The 21055-nt window shown below is 51.8% G+C and overlaps 1 protein-coding gene across 1 annotated transcript; it reads right to left on the bottom strand.

The window, feature by feature from the left end:
* Positions 1-4465: 4465 nt before the first annotated feature.
* Positions 4466-19878, bottom strand: LOC149995647 (uncharacterized). The gene is made up of 4 exons (XM_090260711.1): positions 19593-19878; positions 17880-18006; positions 10019-10114; positions 4466-6410 (listed from the first exon to the last, which is right to left on the bottom strand). Exons 1-4 carry the CDS (start codon positions 19623-19625, stop codon positions 4780-4782), a joined length of 1887 nt encoding a protein of 628 aa, XP_090116837.1. The 5' UTR covers positions 19626-19878; the 3' UTR covers positions 4466-4779.
* Between the last annotated feature and the right edge of the window lie 1177 nt (positions 19879-21055).

The following is a 21055-nucleotide window of genomic DNA, read 5'->3' as shown; positions in this document are numbered from 1 at the left end:
GGAGAGTGAGTGGTTCATAATCAGGGAGAAGTGAGAGTCATTTTATGAATCCAAGTCATGTGAAGACGGAAATACCCAAGTGGGAACAGCAATACAACCCAATTCAGATCGAGATCTCCAAGAAGTCAGGATGGAAGAATTAAATTTCAACTTGTTCAAAGTAAAGAAGATAGCTGAAGCTAAGAATGCAGATAGGGCCTGGGGAGGAGCCGCAGTCAGAGATTAAAGGGCCTGGGAAAGTCTTTAGAAGTTTCAGAACTGAACGGGTGGCTTGAGGTGGATTCCCGGTCAGGGCACAAGCCTGGGTTGCGGGCCAGGTCCCCAGCCGGGGGGTGTGAGAGGCACCTGATCAATGCTTCTCTCACACGTGTTTCTCCCCTCTTTCTCCTTCCCTTTCCCTCTAGAAATAAAATCTTACAAACCAACCAAGAAAAAGACTTAAAATGTATGAACTTGGGAGTCACTGCCGTCCTTGGCTGGAGTGGAAGATGGCATTGCAGCGAGGAGGATCACGAGGCAGGGAGGTTTGAGAAGTGGAGAGGGAAAAAGGAAACAGTGAAGTGGAAATAGCACACAAAGGAGCTCCTCACTGAAAGGCAGGGAGGGAGGGAGGGAGGAAAAGACCAAATGGCAGTCGGAGAAGCTGAGATATAGGGAAGGTCACAGTGGTGATGATGTCTGACACTCAGGCCAGTGTGAGGACAAGTCACCAAGGGTGAGGGACAAAGGAACATACAGATGAAAAATAGGCTTATAGGCAGCTGAGGTGCCAGGTGAGGCCAGTCAGGTTGGTGACTACGATGGGGGGAAGGGTGATGACAGCCTAAGTGTGATTCCAGGGTTCAAGGAGCCAGAGTGAGAAGGGAGCCCTTCAAGTGGATGAGGGCTTGCACCTGAAAGCAGGGACGTGGAATGAATGGGGAAGGGCTGCGGTGTTAAGCAGTAATGGTGAAGAGGACAGCTGCCAGGGCCTTGGGGGAAGGAGAGTGATGAGGATGCTACGCACAGAAAACAGGACATGACATATCGAGTGGGGCAAAAGTAGGTTCACAGTTGTGAGTCCATCTGTGGCTGAGTTTGCTCTGATTCCTTTCGCTGTGGTAAATCCTAGCAGTCCTCCTAGCAAATCATCAAACCTGGGGTAGTCTTGAGGACCTCTGACATAATCGTTCATTAGGACTCGTAGGAATAAATAAAATTTTACACATTGGTCCTTTTTAAAAGCCCACAGGGACTCTCTTGGAGGTCAGCACGTCATGTACTGTGCCAACTACATACACACAGCTACCTGTGAGCACTCTGGGAGGGACCCGACACACTGGAGAATGAACACACAATGTGTGTGGCCATTCACTCACACACACACACCTCGAGTGTCTGCTGAGGAAAATGAAAAGGTGACATGAACAAAATGAGACTGTGGCTTGGTGCAGGACGATGACAGAAAAATGGTCTGAACAAGACAAAAGCCAGTGGGATTCACTGACATGTTCAGGCACCTCAAACACAATGTCTAAAAATAAGCGCCTGTCTTATCCCTGCCCTCTGAGCCTCCCCACCTCCAACCCAGATGTTCTCTGTATTTTCTACACACATTATGCAGCCATGAAGAATGACTCTGGGCCCTGGCTGGTGTGGCTTGGTTGGAGCATTGTTCCATAAACCGGAAGGTCGATTCCCAGTCGGGGCACATGCCTGGGTTGCAGGCCAGGTTCCCCAGCTGGGGACATACAAGAGGCCACCGATCAATGTATCTCTCACATGGATGTTTCTTTTACTCTCTTTCTCCCTCCCTTCCCCTAAAAAGTAAATAAATAATATCTTTAAAAAAAAAGTCAGCAAAGATATTAAAAATCTGAATACCTCCAACAGGATTGGGCATTTATGGACATCCCACTGATGGACAGCTGAACACATATTTTTTTCAAGCAGCCATACAGAACATTCAAGAAGATAAATCATATCCCAGGTCATAAAAAAAAAAACAAAAAAAAAACCTTCAACTAATTTAAACAGTGAGACCAAATGGGAAACTAGAAATCAGAAAAACAGCATGAAATACTGCCAACATTGGGAAATAAAACATCATACTTCTAAATAATCCATGGATCAGAGAAGTCTTGAAAGGAATCAAATATTTAGAACAGAGTAAGTTGTAATAAACATGTTAAACCTATGGAATGAAGCTAGAACAGTATTGTGAAGGATATTTATAGTACAGGTGACCCCTTAACAATCAGGTTTGAAAGGCACAGGTCCACTCGTACACAGAAATCTGCCTTATTCAAAAGTCAAGTGTATTTTCAATCGGCAGTTGGGAATCGGTGTATGTGGACGGCTGAGTTATATGCTGCTTTTCAACTGTGCAGGGAGAGAGAGTGTGTGTGGTGGTGGGGGTCGGTGCCCCTAATCCCTACAATGTTAAAGAAACAACTGTACTTAATGCTTACATTAGCAAAGAAAAAAGTTTCAAATTAATTATCTCAATACCCACCTCAAAAAATACAAATAACAAAATACAGTCAAAGCCAAACAGAATAAAGAATATAATAAAGATCAGAAGAGAAATTAGTGAAATTAAAAAGAGAAATAGAAGAAAAGCAATCATATAAAGTGCTGGTTCTTCAAAATGACCAATAAAATTGATAAATGTCTAAGAGGACTGACACATTTCCAAAATGAGGAATAAAATAGGATATAAGTACAGACCCTGCTGCCATTATAATTAAATATTAAACAGGGCTATAAACTAAATAAAAAATTTAGATGAAATGTACTAATTCACTGAAAAGGACAAACTATCTAATGTATCCAATATGAAATATATATTCCCAATAGTTCCATACTTAACAAAACCAGACAATGACAGTTAAAAAAGAGAGAACTACACATCATTATTACTTAAGAAATTATAAGAAAACTTGCTCAACAAAACAGAACCAAATGGAATGCTTTAATGACATATAAAAAGAATTACACTCCACAACCAAGTGGGGTTTATTGCAAGAATGCAAGACTGGTTCAATATTCAAAACTCAATGCAATATTGTAATATCAACAGACTATATCAGATGATCACATCAATTGATGAAGATAAAGCATTTGACAGAATCCAGTATTTATTCATAACAAAAAAAAAAAATCTCAGCAAATTAAGAATAGAGGAAAACTTTCTAAACTTGATAAGAAAAACTATGAAAACAATTTACAACTATTATTGTACTTGATGAAGAACTGAATGTTCCCCCACTAGTATCTAGAACCAGTCAAGGATGTCTTTTCTTACTATACTACTCCTATTCAACTTCATACTGGAAGTCCTAGCCAGTGCAATAAGACAAGAAAATGAATTAATAGGTATACAAATTGGGAAAGAAGAAATAAAACTGTATTTGCAGATAACATTTCTTAGTAGAAAATCCCAAGAATTCTATCCAAGGAAATGGCCAATAAATGAACCCAGCAAGGCTGTAGGATACCAAAACACCCCCAAAACAATTACATTTTTGTGTACTACCAAAGATCGTGTGAAAAATTAAAATTTAAAATCAATGCTACTTACTAAAACTCAGAAACAAAAACCTAGATATCCTAACAAAAATTTTCAGAACCTGTATGTTGAAAATTATAAAATGCTAACAAAATAGATCAAGAATGACTTAAAGAGAGTTAAGATTTGTTGTTGTTGTTGTTGTTGTCAAGAATAGACAATCTAGCCTTGGCTCGTGTGGCTCAGTGGACTGGGCATCAGCCCGTGAACCAAAAACATGCTGGTTCGATTCCCAGTCAGGGTTGTGGGCCAGGTCCCCAGTTGGGGGCATATGAGAGGCAACTGATTGATGTTTCTCTCTCTTTCTTTCTCTCTCCGTCCCCCTCTCTCTAAAAATAAATAAATATAATCTTAAAAAAAAGAACAATTTTAAGATTTATATGAAAAGTTAAAGAAACTAGGAAAACAAAGTCAACTTCAAATAATATAGAGAGGAATCACTTTACTCAATTTTAAGATTTACAGTCTAGCTACAGAAATAAACAATAAATTGGGACTATGAAAAAGTTTTAGGTTTCAAAACCACATAAAGAATGGTTGGTTTTTTTAAAAATCAAAACCTTGCCCTGGCTGGTGTGGCTCAGTAGATTGAGTGCTGCCCTGTGAACTGAAAGGTCGCCGGTTTGTTTCCCAGTCAGGGCACACCCCAGGGTTGCGGGCCAGGTCCCTAGCTGGGGCTGCGTGAGAGGCAACTGATCGATGTATCTCTTGCACATTGATGTCTCTCTCCCTCTCTTTCTCTTCTCCTCCTTTCTCTAAAAGTCAATAAATAAAACCTTTAAAAAAAAGGGCAGCCTTACTAGTCTTAACTGCTACAATAAAATATGCCCATTTATACATGTATCAAATTCTTAAATACCTGCTTTCAACTGACTCTCTTAACATTGGATAGCAATGAATATATACAAAATAAAGGATCAAGGCCCTTTCCCCTAAAACAACATTACTCTTAGCCTAAGTAAACCAGGTAATCCATGACAAAGTGCTGCAGGCTTAACAGAGAAGTCTCCTCTTTCTTTAAAACAAAACGAACAAACAAACAAAAAATTCCTGAGATACACCGCAATGTAAATTAAGTAAAAAAATGGAGGGGAAGGTTTTCCTTGGTGCACAGTAAGGCTGGTCACGCCCTCATAGGTGAATTCTCAGATGTAGAATAAGGCTCCAGGCTGGGTCAATTTCTAAAACGTGTCTTTTCATGGCAAGTGGTGACCACCAAAAAAGTTTTCTCATAGCGAAGATTCTTGTGGGGTTTCTCTTTGGTATGTACTATCCGATACTGTGGCAGATGTCTTCTCTGGCAAAAGATTTCCCTCGGTGTTTACATTCAAAAAGTCTTTCCCCAAAAGAAGTTCTCGGAGAGTGAGCGCAGTCTGGCCACTTGTGAAGGGTCTTCCCGCTTCTGGTACACTGACGGGGTTTCTGCCAGAGTGCATCCTCTGGTGCTGACTGAGGGATGAGCTGCGGCTGAAGGCCTTCCCACACTCACTGCACTTGTAGGGCTTCTCCCCCGTGTGGATGATGGCGTGTCGGATGAGGTTGGTGCTCCAGCAGAAGGATTTCCCGCACTCCATGCACTCATAGGGCTTCTCTCCGCTGTGAATCCGCTGGTGCCGCGTGAGGCCTGACCTGCGGTTAAAGGCCTTCCCGCACTCACTGCACTCATAGGGCTTCTCTCCAGTGTGGATGCTGAAGTGCCGGATGAGGTCTTTCCTCGTGCTGAAGGCTTTCCCACATTCTTTACACTCAAAAGGTTTCTCTCCGGAGTGGGCCCTCTTGTGCAAGATGAAAGTGGAACAGTGGGTGAAGGCCCTACCACATTCCGTGCACACAAAGGGCTTCTCTCCGGTGTGGATCCGCTGGTGCCTCTTGAGGTACGACCTGTGGTTGAAGGCCTTCCCGCACTCGAGGCACTCGAAGGGCTTCTCCCCGGTGTGGATGACGTAGTGGTGAATGAGGGCCGCGCTCTCACAGAAGGCCTTCCCGCACTCGCTGCACTCGTAGGGCTTCTCCCCGGTGTGTGTCTGCTGGTGCCACATGAGGTACGACCTGTGTTTGAAGACCTTGCCACACTCGAAGCACTCGTAGGGGTTCTCGCCACTGTGGATGATGTGATGCCGGAGAAATCCTGGCCTGTGTCGAAACACTTGCCCACACTCTTTGCAGACAAAGGATTTTTCTCCAGTGTGTCTCCTGTTGTGCAAGACGAAGTTGGAGCGATGGGTGAAGGCCTTTCCACATTCAGTGCACTTATAGGGCTTCTCTCCACTGTGGATCCGCTGGTGCTGGGTCAGGTACGACTTCCGGTTGAAGGCCTTGCCACACTCCAGGCACTCATAGGGCCTCTCCCCAGTGTGGATCATGTGGTGTTGAAGGAGGTGCGTGCTCTTAATAAACGTTTTCCCACACTCTGTGCACTCGTAGGGCTTCACTCCAGAGTGAATCTTTTCATGTCCAGCAAGAAGGTGTTTCTTATTAAACACTTTCCCACATTCATTGCATTTAAAGATATTTTCCTCTTCCTGAACCATGGGATCTTTACCAAATCCACGTGAGTCATGGTCAAGGAGAGCACCCCCTGGAGGAACTGACTCCTGCACAGTCCTTGAACACACATCATCAGCTGTCCCTAAGCCACCATGTTCAGGGCTCCCTGAGAGCGTTTTCCCCAGGGGGTCTATCCCCGGTTTCAAGTGTCCTTCCTGCATGGACCCTTCTGAAGGCCCGTCCCGATCCTTGGTCTGGTCCACCGGTGAGTCCTCTGCAACTTTGTGTGTTCGTTGTTCTTGGAGTGAGAGTCTTTCAGATAGGGCAGGGTCACAGGTGACAGGCTCTGTGGTCCTGAGTTTTTCTTTGTCACCTAAAAGAAATCCAATACACAAAAAGGCCTGTTAGTAATGTCAACACAGAAGAAATAAAATCAGCATTATAGTGAAAAAAAAAAAAGATGAAAATAGTGCCTGTGTGTGTGCTGTGTTTTGCTACCCCTGAATCCCAGGATGTGATCTCTTTCTGTCCTGGATCCTACACTGTTGGCCCCAGGGGACTGGCTGGATGACAGGACAGAGTACCTGGCTATAAGGGACACACTGCCACAGTTCCAGACCAGACATGCTGCCCAGAATAATGACACTGTGTGTTCTCAGTTTCCTCTGAGCAAGCACATCCCACGTTGTCACATGAAAACTTAGGAAGGATATCTAATGCAGCCCACATGGAAGATGGGAAGTGTATAATGGTGCAAAGCTAACTCTCCCCAAAGAGAAGTGTAATCTTTGTCCCAACTCTGAGAAAGTAACCTCTAAATTCTGGGTATTTCCAGAATGGTAGGTAAATCTGGGTTCTTCACGAAGGGCCCCTGGAAACAACCTGATTTATGACGACAGATAACTCATGATGGGCCCCTACATGGTTTATGGTAAGGAGATGACTCTGAGTAAGGTCTGGCCGTATCAAAAAGGCCAACCATCTAATTAGAAAGGTGGAGCTCTCAGCCACAGGTATCAGCAGGGCCTCTGGAAAGGAGGGCTAGAGAGTGAGTCCCACTAGCAAAGACTTAGTAAAATGAAGTCGCAAGGAAAATGTGGGTACCGAGGACCCAGGGAGCCTCCTCGGCGGGCAATGCCTCCGAGCTCACGCCGCCAGTGATCGATACAAGTTGCCAAGGATACAAAACCTTTGTGTTTGGAACACTTCTAGCCCCATGTTCCGCATCTATTCTAATTTGGACCCTTTGTCTACAATAAATATGATAGTGAGGGTAGGGGGTTTTAGGGAGTTTTCTGAATCTTTGGCAAATCACTGAACCTGAGGGTGGTTTTGGGAAGTCCCTGAACTTGAAACTAGTGCCAGAAGCCTTGGGCAATTTTTTTCCTTTTTTTCTTTTAAATATTTTATTTATTTACTTTTAGAGAGAGGAGAAGGGAGGGAAAAAGAGAGGGAGAGAAACATCAATGTGCGGTTGCCTCTCGCACACCCCCAACCAGGGACCTGGCCTGCAACCCAGGCCTGTGCCCTGACCGGGAATTGAACAGGTGACCTTTCGGTTCACAGGCTGACACTCAATCCACTGAGCCACACCAGCCAGGGCAAGCCTGGAATTCTGTGACCTTCACCCTTAATAGGTATCACTGTGCAGGAAAAACCAGGGCTTTCCAATGGGAGGTGCCCATGATATAAGTCCCACTGGCACCCTAAGAGCTGCCACACAGAGAAAGGGGGAAGGGCACGGCAGCCATGGGAGACAGAAGGGCACTGCAGAGTGGGAGAGGACAGTGCAGAGAAGCTGGGACAGGGAGGACTGCCAGGACAGGGCTCACAAGGTAAGCAGGACTGCAGTGAACATACTGAGTCTGTATGCCTGAGGAACAGTTTGGTGAAGGCTGGCAAAATACACATGATCTACATGGAGAAAATGATAACATTACAGACAAGGTCAGCCCTGGCTGGGTAGCTCAGTTGGTTAGAGCATTGTCCTGAAATGCCAAGGTTGTGGGTTTGATTCCCAGCCAGGCACATACAACAATCAACCTATGAGTTGATTCTCCCTCTCTAAAATCAATCAATCAATCAATCAACCAATCAATCAAGACAAGAATTATCAATGAAGGATTTAATAATACAAAACCAACAATTCTACACAAGTGAATATATAAATTCAATAGTTCCCTGTAAAGTGCCAGCCGGTTACCATGGAACCTGACGGTCTGACTGGATCTGCAAGGACGACCAGAGAGAAGAATAAGGGGCGTTAGGAGGAGGACGCCTTCTTTACCAGGAAACACCAGATTTAAGGGTGGTGGTCCTGGCGCACAAACAGGCCCCGGAAGAAGAACGGACAGCTCAGGAAACACACACACACACGGAGCCAGCGGATGGCAGGAGGCAGAGCAGTCGGTGGTAAAAGCAGAGAACAGACAGAGCTGGAGAACCTGGTGATGAGGAGGACCCGTCTCTACTGCATTCAAACGCCGCCCCACATCAAAGAGGTCAATGTCAAATGCCAAGTTTTAAAATTTAAAATGAACAAGAATATCTTTTGATATTGGAAGTAAAGGAAGATTTTTCTGTCCCATCCAGGGAAAGGTGCGGAAAGCTTAAACTGAGTGTGGGGACGGGTCGGACGGAGTGACGAAGCCAGGAGACAGACGTGAGGGAAAAGGAACGGGATGGGGAAGGCCAGGTGCAGGGACCAGCGGTGGCGGAGGCTGAGTCCTTCTCCTGGGTCCATCCAGTCTCTGAGCTGCTTCAATGCCAGGACCGCTCGCTGACACTGGGGAGGTGGGAGGAGCACCATGGGGTCCTTGCCAGGCACACTGCCTTTGGGGGCCTTTGAGACTTTCAGGTAGAGAGGCAGGAGCAAGGGGAGGGCAGAGGCTGGGAACACACTCTGAGGGGCTGCCAACACTCACAGGCTGGCTGAGCAGCCCAAGGGGGCAACAGGGGGACAGAAGTGACTCTGAAGTGGCACAGAGGATGCCCCAGAGCCCTCGGCAGCTCATGTGTGGGGCAGAGGTCAATGTCACCTTGCGGCTTCACCACACAGGAGGTGCAGGAACAAGGGGGCGGCCTGGGTTTCTCACGGACACTCGGGATGGGTGGATGGAGAAGACGGGACGATGGCAGGCAGAGCGCAGCTGGAGACAGTAACCGGACAAGCAGACAGGCCCTTTTCCTCAAGAGTCCAGCGGGAAACATGACTCACTCACTGCTCATTATAATAAGACACAGTCACGCCCACAGCTGGCTCCTCACAGCTACTCAGGGTGGCTCAGCTGCTGTGTTAAGCAGGTTTGTGCGTTAATGCAGGACGTGGCCACATCCCCAGACAACCGCTGACAAAGACCCCATCACTCCCAGCATCTTCCAGCAACAGGCCGGGGTAGAAGCTACGCTCACCAAACCCTCTGCTCTCGGATAGGACACACGGCGTCACCGCACGTCCCAGCCCCATACACCCAGCGGTGGGATGTGAGGGGCACCTGTGTGTAGGGGAGCAGGTGTGACGCCCTCCCTTCCTCTCTCCACTCTCCTCTGCCAGCTGCAGGGTGTCAGGACAGCCTGAAAGCCACATGCTGATGACAGAGCCAACACACGTCCCTGAACAGCTGTGTGGTGCAGAGCTCCCTGCAGACCCCGGACCCTGCTGTGACTGGGAAAAAGGACTCCCACATGCTGAGCGCTGAGATCCCGGAGTCTGCCTGCTCCGGAAGCTAGCTGTCACGTACGCAAAGACACAACAAGACCGTGCAGCTTCGTTACGGCCACAGAGCTGGTGACTGGCAAGCCAGGTTTTGAGCCCCCAGCCCTTAATGCATCCTCCACGAGGTCAAAGGGCCCACGGTCCAAGGCACCACGGCGTCCAAAGCACAAGACAGGCCACAAGTCCCCCCAGGGGTCCATGGCCTGTGGTCTCCTCAAGGTCTCGAGGCTGCAGGGTCTTCCATTTGCCCCCATCTTGGCTCCTACCTGGACAGGTGCTTTGGGAGAGGTCCTTCTTCCCCATCCACAGCTCCTGCCCGTGCTCCAGCGGGTGGATCAGCTCAGGATTGGGGACAGGGCACCCTGTGCATGGAGAAAGAAAGAAAACATAGGACTTTTATGAAAGGAAATAAAACTCTCAATCTAGTCTGGACTCGAGGATGTGGCTAAGACGTCAGAAGGAAGCCCCTCCCATCTCACCAACAAAAAGACACGCGACCTGGAACCCCAGGCCACAAACACCATTACTGCGGTCTGAACGCTAAGGCAGCGATGCTGGCTAACCCCCTCACTTCCGTCGCACGGCACTTCAGGTCTGGTCAGCGGCTGCCGTGAGCACCTACATCACAGCCCCCGGGATGCCTGGTTCACATGCAGCGGAAACCAGATCTCTGCAGGCGAGGCCTAGGTCTCGGGAGACGTGAAAACCTCCCCAGACGCTTCTGGTATCGACAGGGTTGAAAACCCTGGTCTCCACCAGCTCGCAAGGGGCTAATAGTTTGAGGCGGCAGGTGACCGACACCGGCCACTCCTTTCTCCCCAACGGCTGACCGAGGGGCCCCGCTGCTCTGCTTGTCCTGCAGCATCCGGAGACTTCTGTGGGGTGACTGCCTCGGGACTACGGACAAAGTGAAGACACAGACCCTGGGTTAGCACGCGCCAAGCCCGGAGCCAGCCCCACCCTCAGGTTCTGGTTAGGTGAGGTAACAGGACAATAATCCCTTGCAGGGTGAAGACCCAGCTGGTCTGTCCCACGTGGCTGAGCACGGACACAGGGAAGAAGGCCCAGGCGTCGCAGACAACTCAGTGAGATGCACCACACCCAGTGACAGCTTCTCGGGCAGCTCCGGAACCACAGCCCAGGCTCGTCACAAAGCACATGTGCCCAGGCTCAGTGGTGGCGCAGGGGACAGATGAACGAGGGCTTCCTTCAGCTCTGCAAGGGCTTTCTCCCTGCGGCCCCAGGGCCTTGGCACGCGCCAGCCCTTCTACTCGGAAGGCTGTCTCAGCCCACCTCGTCCCTTCCTCCTATAATGCTGCATGTCTCAGCTCAAGTGTCGCTACCTGAGATTTTGCTGAACTCTGGCTCCTGGGTCCAGGCGCTTCCTAACGTTCATACGGCATAACCATTCCCCAAGGACTGTGCTGAGCAATTCAGATGCCTCGTGCCGTTAAAACTGAAATAACTCTATGGAATGGTGTCGGACCAGGTGTGTGTCTTCAGTGACCCCGATCTGCTCAGACCCTATGCAGAGCTGTGAAGGAGTGCACCTCAGGGCGCCTGCAGTTAACAGCTATGATGGCCCAGGTCTGCAGGGGCTGAGTCCCTGGCTGCCACTGTGTCTGGAAGAGGCCGACTGCATCTGTGGTCCACACACCAAGTCTGTGCTGGTGACCCAGGGGCAGCCTGAGCCAACCACGCCGAGGTCAGGGGCGGCCACTCAGCTGAGTCACCCCTCCCATCCTGCAGGAGACGGACATCCCTGCTGACAAGGCCAGACATGGGCCCCCGGGGGATGTAGGGACCCACTGGCACCACAGTGTGGGACACACTCCTCACAGACGCCACGGCACAGAAGAGGCCTACACTGCTTCAAGGGCAAATCTTGTCACAGTCGCCTGTCTTGTTCCTACTTTCCCTTGGGACACTGGAAGAGGTTTCTCATGTCATCTGAAGTTGTGACGCAGCCCACATGTCTGGCACATGAGCGAGGGCAGCTACCTGTTTTTCAGGCCCCAGGTGGCCGAGGCTGCCGCCACCGCTCTGCTCCCCAGATGGAAACCAGCCCCCCTGAGGATGCTGCAGACACCCCCAAAACAGGGGCCACTTGTGTCAGAGGCCACCTGGGGCTGCCGGGAGGTTATCCCACGTACATTCAAATAGCAGAAATTGAAATGGTCAGGGACAGAGGTGCCCCCCAACGCCCAGCCCCCAAAACAACTGTATTTGGAGGAAAAAAGAGGGGAGACAGAGGAAGGGACTGCTCATGCTGCCAACTAGGCCGTCCCAGGAGGAGGCAGCTGCCCGGAGGCCCCAGGCCTTTCCCATCCAGCCCCGTTCTTTTTTTTTTGTTTTGTTTTGTTTTAATCAGGAGACAAACTAAAAACCCAGGCTAAAGGCCAAGAGGAAAAAAAGGTGGAGGGGACATTAACCCTTACCTACCAAGCAAATGCCAGGCCTAGCAAACATAAAACTAGTTCTAGGCTATTCACTGATTTGAAAACAGTAACAAAAAACAAACCAACCCCCTAAATGCGGTGAGGGGGTAAGAGGTAAATGAAACAACACAGCACGTGACTAAGTTAACACCGTCTGTAACGTGATCGGACTGGAAACCCAAAATTTACATGTTAGGTTCATATAACTTATATAGCAAATCATGTATAACAAGTAGGTACAGAGTAAGTATTTAAAATTTATATGCTAAATATGTTATATCTCAAAACCAAAACAGGGCACTATCGGCTTTGTGTCTGTGTGACACAGGTTAAATTTAAAATCGACAAACTTCATGAACTTAATATTGGGGCTCAAATCCCAGTCACAGCTGGGGTTCCACTAAATTTAAACACTGTACTCCCCAACCTTAAAAAGCAGCTAACTGGGGAAAGAAAGGCACAGCCCTGCCTACATTTCCCGCGATGCCCACAGCCCCCCGAACACCCCACACTGGGCACAGGTGCTCGGACACAACACGTCATTGAGGTGGAATCTGGGCACTTACACAGGGGCTGGAAAAACAAGACCCCACAGACCCGGCCACGAAGAGAATACGGCCCAATGTAAGCTGAAAAAGAGCGTCTGGGGAGTCAAACTCATTACATAAAACCAAATAAATACGGGGCAATGATCCTCACGGCCCCATGTGACAGTCCAGCTGTGCCCAGGAAAAACGAAGGGCACCATGCGTGAGTTACTACAACCGAAGCACTGTGGTCCCATGCACCAGGGTCCCCATCGTGAACTGAACTGTGTCCCCCTAAACTTCACGTTAAGCCCTAACCCCCGATGTGAGTGCATTTGGAGACAGGGCCTTTGAGCAGGGAGCTGAAGGGGGCGGGGGGGGGGGGTGCTTTAACCTGCTAGGACTGCTGTCCCTAGAAGGGAGAGCCCCTCCCAGCCAGAGGGAGGCCACGTAAGGACACAGCAGGGAGGCGGCCAGGCAGGTCACCAGAGACAGCTCCGCTGGCACGGGCTCTGGGACAGCCACCCCCGAACTGAGCGAACATAAAAGTCCACTGTGTGAGCCACGTGGTAACGGCTGCCCCGCTGACTGACAGTCCACACACCAGTACCAGTACCCGACATCAGTAAAATTACCAACACCCAATCAGCAACCAGCAACTATCTTGTGCGTCTAGGCTCGGCTGACAGGTTCAGGCCAGCGCCTACTCCACCAGCCTGTCGGCCAGTCCCCCCCTCGGCTGGAGGGAACGCTCCTTTCCCAGGCTACCCTGGGGCAGCCCCACAGCTCTGCACGCACGCAGCCCTGGCCGAGACCTCCTTCCCGGAGCGCAGGTCCGCCACACGGCGACGACCTTGTCCGAGGAGACCTGCTTCAGACAACGGTCCTGTTAAATGCTGTTTCAGGTCTTGTAGCAATATGTGAATTTTACCACATCTCACAGATACTGAGACTTACAAACCACGCCCCTTAAATGAAGCTCCCTGAAATAAAGGCTCTAAAATTGGGTCAAAATACTGTCACTCCCATTAGCGGCCCCAGCGCCTCCTGCACTGCAGAGGCATGTGATCACCACTCTGCCTCCTGGAGTCTGTCACCTACGATGGCCCTAGGTGGTCGGGCTTTGATGGAGGAACCCAGCCCCTCAGCCTCCGGCTAACACACCATCAGAACAATGATCACCGACACACCAAGCTGCCCCGAACAGAGATCCACAGACCCGCGGCGGTGAGCCCCCACACCCAGGGACCATGATGCTTCGGGTCACCCGCTGGCACAGCTCCCGAGGCCTCCCCATGGACACAGGGAGGAACCCAACCCAGCCCTCAGGTATGTTCACCTGCAGGAAGCGTGGCCTCCCCTCTGCTCAGTCACATGCCACATGCCATGGTACAGAAGTCACCACTTTCCTAGGCACCCCGGCTACCTGGGAGTCCCTTGGGATTAACTTAAAGAACAGTAATGTGAGTCTGTGGACTCATTCTAGTGTCACCGGTGCTGCTCCCATACTTAGCCAGAGTGCACTGGATTAAAAATGAAAGGCGCGCCCTGGCTGATGTGGCTCAGTGGGCTGAGTGCCAGCTTGCAAACTCAAAAGCCCAACGGTCGCTGGTTCGATTCCCAGTCAGGGCACATGCCTGGGTTGGGGGCGCAGCACAACCACTTACTGGGCAGCACACCTTTCGTGCACAAACAATCCAAAGCCATAACCCTCCCACACCCAGCAGCATTTCCCCTGCCCCGAGGCAACCAGCTTCCAGGAGCAGCCCTTACTGGTCCAAGGAGACTGGAAATAGTCTAACCAGTCAGCCCCCAGCTGCTGACCGGCCATGCCTCCCCTTTCCCACAGAAACCCGCACAAATGCTCTGGGCCCTGCTTCCCCAAGATCAGTTTCCTCAGGACCAAAGCTGAGCTTCCCCACGTCGCTCTGGAAGACGCGCTGTGTCTGCTTCTCTCAGGAGCAGTGATAAATTCTCCTTTCAATGGCATTAACTTCTCCATGGCGCCTGTCACTAAGTCACCTCCGTAAACTGAAATCCTGCAGGTACAAATGAACACAGTGGGGATGCTGAGGCAATTACATGAGTGGAGTATGAACAGTGCTCAGGGGACTGGTGCTGTAGTGGTTAATTGCTTCTCTTTTCCTTTTTTTAAGATTACACCCTGGCTGGGTAGCTTTGTCAGTAGAGCGTCATCCTGATACACCAGGGTCGCCAGTTCAATCCCCAGTCAGGGCACATGCAAGAACCAACCAGTGATGCATGAATAAATGGAACAACAAACTGATGTTTCTCTTTTTCCCCTTCCTCACTCTCTCTAAAAAAAAAAAAAAAAAAAATCAGTAAATACACTTTTAAAAAATCTTTATTTTAAAAAGATTTTATTAATTTTTAGAGCGGAAGGGAGAAAGAGAGGGAGAGAAACATCAACGTATGAGATACATTGATTGGGGACCCGGCTGCAATGCAGGCCTGTGCCCCGACTGGGGATCTAACCAGTGACCCTTCAGTTTGCAGGCCAGTGCTCAATCCACTAAGCCACACCAACCAAGGTAGACTTTATTTCTTTTTAGAGAGGGAGGGAAGGAGAGAGGGAGAGAAACACTGATCAACTGCTTCCCACGCACCTCCAACTGGGGACCTGGCCTGCAACCCAGGAATGTGCCCTGACTGGGAATCAAACTGGCGATCTTTCAGAACCAGCACTCAACCCACTGAGCCACACCAGCCAGGGCTTAATTGCTTTTCTTAAAAGTGACCCACTTTTCCACTTCATTAATTTATTTAAGAAAGGAATCCTGCCCTGGCTGGTGTGGCTCAGTGGGTTGAGCACCAGCCTGCAAACTGAAAGGTGCACCAGTTTGATTCCTATTCGGGGCACACACCTGGGTTTCGGGCCAAGCCCTCTGTTGGGGGTGTGTGAGAGGCAACCACTTGATGTCTCGCTTGCACATTAATGTTTCTCTCCCTTCTTCTCCGTCCCTTTCCCTCTCTCTAAAAAATAAATAAAAATTTTTAAAAAGATTAAAAAAGAAAGAAAGAAAGAAAGAAAAAGAAAAAAGAAAGGAACCCTGCATGGCTCTGGCAAATGGGAAACCGAGCATCCCTTCCCTTGATGGCAGGTCACTGTCAAAATTCAGCAACGCAATCAGAACAACGCTGTTAAGTCCCAGTGAGCGGGGGCGCTGCACAGGGCTGCCAGCTGCAGGCTCCGGCTCCAGCCTGCGTCCCACCCCAGCCCGAGGCCCCTCCACCTACTGAACCGGGGAGACTGGAGGAGGTGTGCGGAGATTTCTCACTAAACCCAGACTTGCCATCAAACAAGCAGGGGGCGGGGCTGAGAAGACAAAAGCTGTGGGGTCCTCAGGGTGCGCTCAGAGCCGGGTGGTCACACGTCCAGGCACCTCTGGAACAGGGTGTCAACCTGGCAGGACTATTCCACTGCAGAAAACGCTTTGCCAGGAGACAGGGAGGAATCTGTCCTGCCCACTGGATGTAGGGGTATCCGCACCCCAGGTGTAACAACCAGAAACATTTCCAGACAGTGCTGAGTTTCTCTGGGGAGCAGATCACCCGAGGGTGGGGAGCAGCAGTAGAAGAGGGTATAAAGGGAATGATGAGAGAGCGAGTGGGATCGGGGAGACCCTCCGCCAGGTCTGGGCCAGGACGCAGCACCGAGGTAGAGGCTGTGCTGAGAAGGGGGAGCTGCACGAGGGGCTGCAGGGCCAACACTGCCAGGCAGACAGAGCAAGTGCAGCTCCGGTGCCTGGGGACGAGCTGGAGCCCAGCGGGAGCGGAGCTTGCGGAAAGCCGTGAGGCGGGGCCAGACGGGGCCCTTGATTTTACAATGTTCCGTGGGGGAAGGGAGGGAAGTGAGAGGAGGCGGAAGAGGGTTTAAGGGGAATAAATGGTAATGGGAAAAAATACAATTAAAAAATCCTATTGAAAAAAAGAAAAACTTAAAAAAAAAATGTTTGCTACATTTAATTCAGCAAGCTTGACTACTCTGCTTTATTTCCCGTTGACACAAAGCACGCTTCCAGCTCCGTAAAAGCCGGCGTGCTTCACCCTAAGCCCTGGGTTCTCAGCGCTCCTCTGCCCCGAGCTCAGTGCTCCAGAGACTGTCTTCAAGCACAGGACCCCCTAAGCTGGTCCGTCTCATCCTGGCACTCTCGTCACGTGGGCTGGACGGTTCTTTGTTGAGGGCGGCTGTCCTGCCCGTTGTAGGATGTGGCAGCATCCCCGGACTCTGCCCACTGCATGCCAGTGCCACCCACATCCCAGCCGTGACAATCAAAAGTGGCCACAAACATTGCCAAATGTCTCCTGGGGGACAGAATGCTAACCCTTTAGGAGCCCCGGGGACTCAGGAAATGAGAGACCATCATGAAGATACAGGAGCATAAAGAAGACCCACGACCAAGACCTGTGTTCAGAACGGTGCCTGGTGGCAACGAGGGCAAAGGCCTCCTGGGAACCCGCCTGCATGGCCCTGTTCTGGGAGGTCATCCCATCGCTCAGGGCCCCGACACTGGCCTGTCGGGACACTGGGGCCAACCAGGCTCCCTCGTCACATCCCCCTCTGGAGTGCAAAATAGGAACCTCAGACACAGGCCAGTCTGTGCTGGGCACTGGGGCGAGAAGTCCGGGGAAAAACGGGCTCAGTGGCCCCTGCTGCCTTGAACACGCCCCAGAGAGCCCAGCAGCAAAGAAAAAAAAAAAAAACAGTATAAGAAGCAAAATGTAGGAACGAGGAATCTGGGGCCACAGAGGGGGCCAGTCCTGTCACCAACTCCCTAAGCAGAAAATGCCTTTCTGAACAGCGGGACATGAGCGGACCCAGAGACAGAAGCCAGGACAGGAGACCAGGAGCCAGGGCCTAATCTGGGGGGTTCCCTCAAGGGCCCCAATGGACATCCTGCCTTGGGGTTCTGCACAACACCCCCTTCCTTCCACCACTTTCTGGAATCAAAAGGGAACCTGTGTTTCTTGCCAAGAGACACAGGGAGACCAGGCAAGAAGACGTGAGTCTAGAAAGTGCCTGAGGCTGTGGGAAGGTGCAAAGAGCTCCTGAGACCTTCCTGAGCAGCAGGTCTGGAGCCAGAGGGTGGAATGAGGAAGTGGCAGGGGACCCCCACACGGCAGAGCTGGGGAGGACTCACCCAGAGACACCAGGAGCCTGCAGGTCTCCAGCATCACCTCCTGGTACAGGGTCCTCTGGGTGGGTTCCAGCTGCCCCCACTCCTCCTGGGTGAAGGTCACGGCCACATCCTCAAAGGTCACAGACACCTGGAAAGTCGGAGAGAGGACGTGGAGTTGGCGTTGGAGCTGCTGGATGGGAGCTGAGTCCCGGTAACCGTGGGGACGGACATCAAGGCCCAGAGCCGCGAGCACCCCCTGGGGGCCGAGCTCTGTGCTGGGCTCACAGGGAGGTGGACGTGACACAACGTGTGGGTAAGAAGCCGCCCACGCAGGAGCCACGGTACCTGACACCACACGGTGGAAATGACGTGCGGACTGTGCGCTGCAGACAGCGAGGGCTGGAGGGCGTCAGCGGAGTGAGGACAAAGTGGTAACGACAGTACCGGTGACGGTCGCCAGAGGTGCCTGAGCCCCACCGGCCCTGCTGCGAGCCTGCCCCACGCCGAGGGCTGCTCTTCCTGGTTAAAGGGACTGAAATCCCCAGTTCTACCTCCTGAGGTTTGTGTCCAAACTCTTTTTTTTTTTTAAGTTAATTTATTGATTTTAGAGAAAAAGGGAGAAAGAGACACAAACATTTGTTTTTCTACTCTTTCATGCATCATGGGCTGATTCTTGCATGTGCCCTGACCAGGGATCGAACCTGCAGCCTTGGACTATCGGGACGATGCTCTAACCAACTGAGCCACCCGGCCAAAGTCATTTACACCAATTTTTGCTGTGAAATCCGTTTGTCACCCCTACAATGTATATCTGTGAGCACAAAGGGGCAGAGCTTCACCAGACCTCACAGGAGAAACTCGTAAGGGGGAAGCCACTACCTGCGTAACGGCCCACCCTAGACCCGCTCCCCACCCCCACCCCCGCGGGGCTCCTGTCTCCCAGGGGCGATTCCACAACAGATCGTTGGCCTCTCTCCCTTCCGGAACCCTAACTGAACGTACCCCTGCGGCCAGGAACTTCAGGACCACGGAGCGCAAACAGCGCCCCTGAGACAAGGGGCGTTGCCAAGGTCAGGCACGGTGGCAGACGGGCGACACCCTGCACACAGGCTGCGACCCTGACAAGAGAAGCCTTGGGCCCCGGCTGGTGTGGCTCAGTGGACGGAGCACCAGCCTGCGAACGCAGAGGTCGCCGGTTCGATTCCCGGTCAGGGCACAGGCCTGGGTTGGGGACCGGGTCCCCGTTTGGGAGTGAGAAGCAACGGATCGAGTCTCTCTCACACGGATGTTTCTCTCCCCCTTTCCCCTCGCTCTAAAAGTAAATAAATAAAATCTTAAATAAAAAAAAATCTTGGGCTGGCCTGTGTCTGTCGCGGCTGAGGACGGGTGACACCCGGCACCGTCACCGCCGCAGCCGCGTCCCAGCAGCTGCGGGAACCGGGCCCTCCTCAGACAACCCGCCCGGCCGGCCTTTGTGCCCGCGCTTCTGCCGGGAAAGCCCCGTGTCTTCTCTGGCTCCCAAGCTCACGGCTGGAGACGGGCCGCGGCAGGACGCGGAGGGATCGGCCCCGGTGACGGGAGCCCCGGTGAAGGCATCCCCCACCCTTGACTCGCCGCAGTGACCGCGCGCCAGGGGCCCGACACCCTGAGGGCCGGGGACGCAGGAAGCGGCAGCGCGGGGCCGCCGGCTGTCCCGGCTCCCGGCCCGTCAGCTTCGGAATCGCCGCCACTCACCTGCGCCCGGCGGGCCGGCGACGCCGCCGCCATCGCGCGACCCTGCGGCGGGCGAGCCCCGGCGACCTCGGCTGGCCGTCGCCCTCCGGACCGCCGTGTCCTCCGGGGACAGGGTGAAGCGCGGGCGCCCAGGCCCCGGGGGAGGCCGCGGCCGGCACTCAGACGCGGACGTGAGGCCTGTCCGCCTTCCCTCCTCGGGAAGGAGAGCCGACGGGAGCCCTGAAGACAGGCGCCGGCCCCCCGGCTCAGCCAGTCAGGGCTGCCCGCGACCCAACCGCAGAGGCAAATGGCGTCCGCGCAGGAAAACCCGGAAGTCCCGCCCATGGCACGGGCCGCCGGAAATACCTCAGTCCCGGGACGTCCTTGACCAATTCCCGCCTCGGATGCACGAAGCACAGCCTTCTGGGTAACGTAGTTCTCCTCACCACTCTATCCGAAGACGCGAGGAGCGCGTTCATCAGAAGTCATTCTTCGCGTGGAAGGCACGCGAGCTGTCGAAATTAAGGGGAGATCTACGCCGTTGAGGCAGAGAATTTCGCCCACGTCAGGGCCGGGGCCCGGGCTCGCCTGACTTCCCCACACGCGCTACCTCCTTCCCAGATTTTCTTCAGGACGAGTAGTTTAAAAACCCTCCCGAGGAGGAGGCCGGGAGTCCCGTCTGCGGGGACCTGTTTGGGTCAGAACCGCCTTCGTGTGAGGCGTGAACTTGAGTCGCGGCTGGGCCCAGATTTCCCGAAGAATGGGTTGGCCAAGCGCCGAGGTGGAGAGGCCCGCGTGGAGCAGGCCTGGAGGAAACTGCAGGACGCCCGGCTCCGCCATGCTCAATTTGAAATGTCTGAACCCACAAAGTGTCCGTCCTGTGGGCATGCCAACCTGTGACGACGTGGGGAGAGAGTTGGAGCCCGGATGTCTAAATTTGGGAGTTACCTAACACTGTCACTGCAAGTCGTGACTCTAGGTGGGACTGTCAGGGGGGTGGCTGAGTGCAGACTGGAGAGGACGGACAGAGCATGGACCCTGGACCAACCCCCTTCGGTTAAGTGGTCGATGACAAGAAACCAACAAACTCATGTTAGGGGCTCTAACTTCCGCCCACAGGTGTATTTAGCGATCTTAGACGTCACCGTTGGTGGGTTCTTTTCTTTGTCTTAAATAATTGTGGAGCAAGGAGCATGAAGTGCGTTTCTCATGATTTGAAGATGCGTATGGATTGAGAAATGGAACAGGGAGTGCAGAAAATGCCCTGAAGACAGTCTTTTAAATTTTTATTTTATATTTTATTTTAAATCCTCACCCGATGATATGTTTATTGATTTTTGGACAAGAGAGAGAGAGAGACAATCACGTGAGAGAGAAACATTACCCCCGTTAGACGCCCCAACTGGGGAATGAGCCCACAACCCAGATATGTGCCCTGAGCAGGGATCAAACAAACCCTCAACCTTTTTCAGGTCCGGATGATG

The sequence above is a fragment of the Furipterus horrens genome, unplaced genomic scaffold (genome assembly GCF_987537825.1).
Source record: "Furipterus horrens unplaced genomic scaffold, mFurHor1.1.pri manual_scaffold_13, whole genome shotgun sequence".
NCBI lineage: Eukaryota > Metazoa > Chordata > Mammalia > Chiroptera > Furipteridae > Furipterus > Furipterus horrens.
The sequence above is the reverse complement of the archived record's forward strand: the minus strand, read 5'-3'. Positions and strand labels throughout refer to the sequence as shown.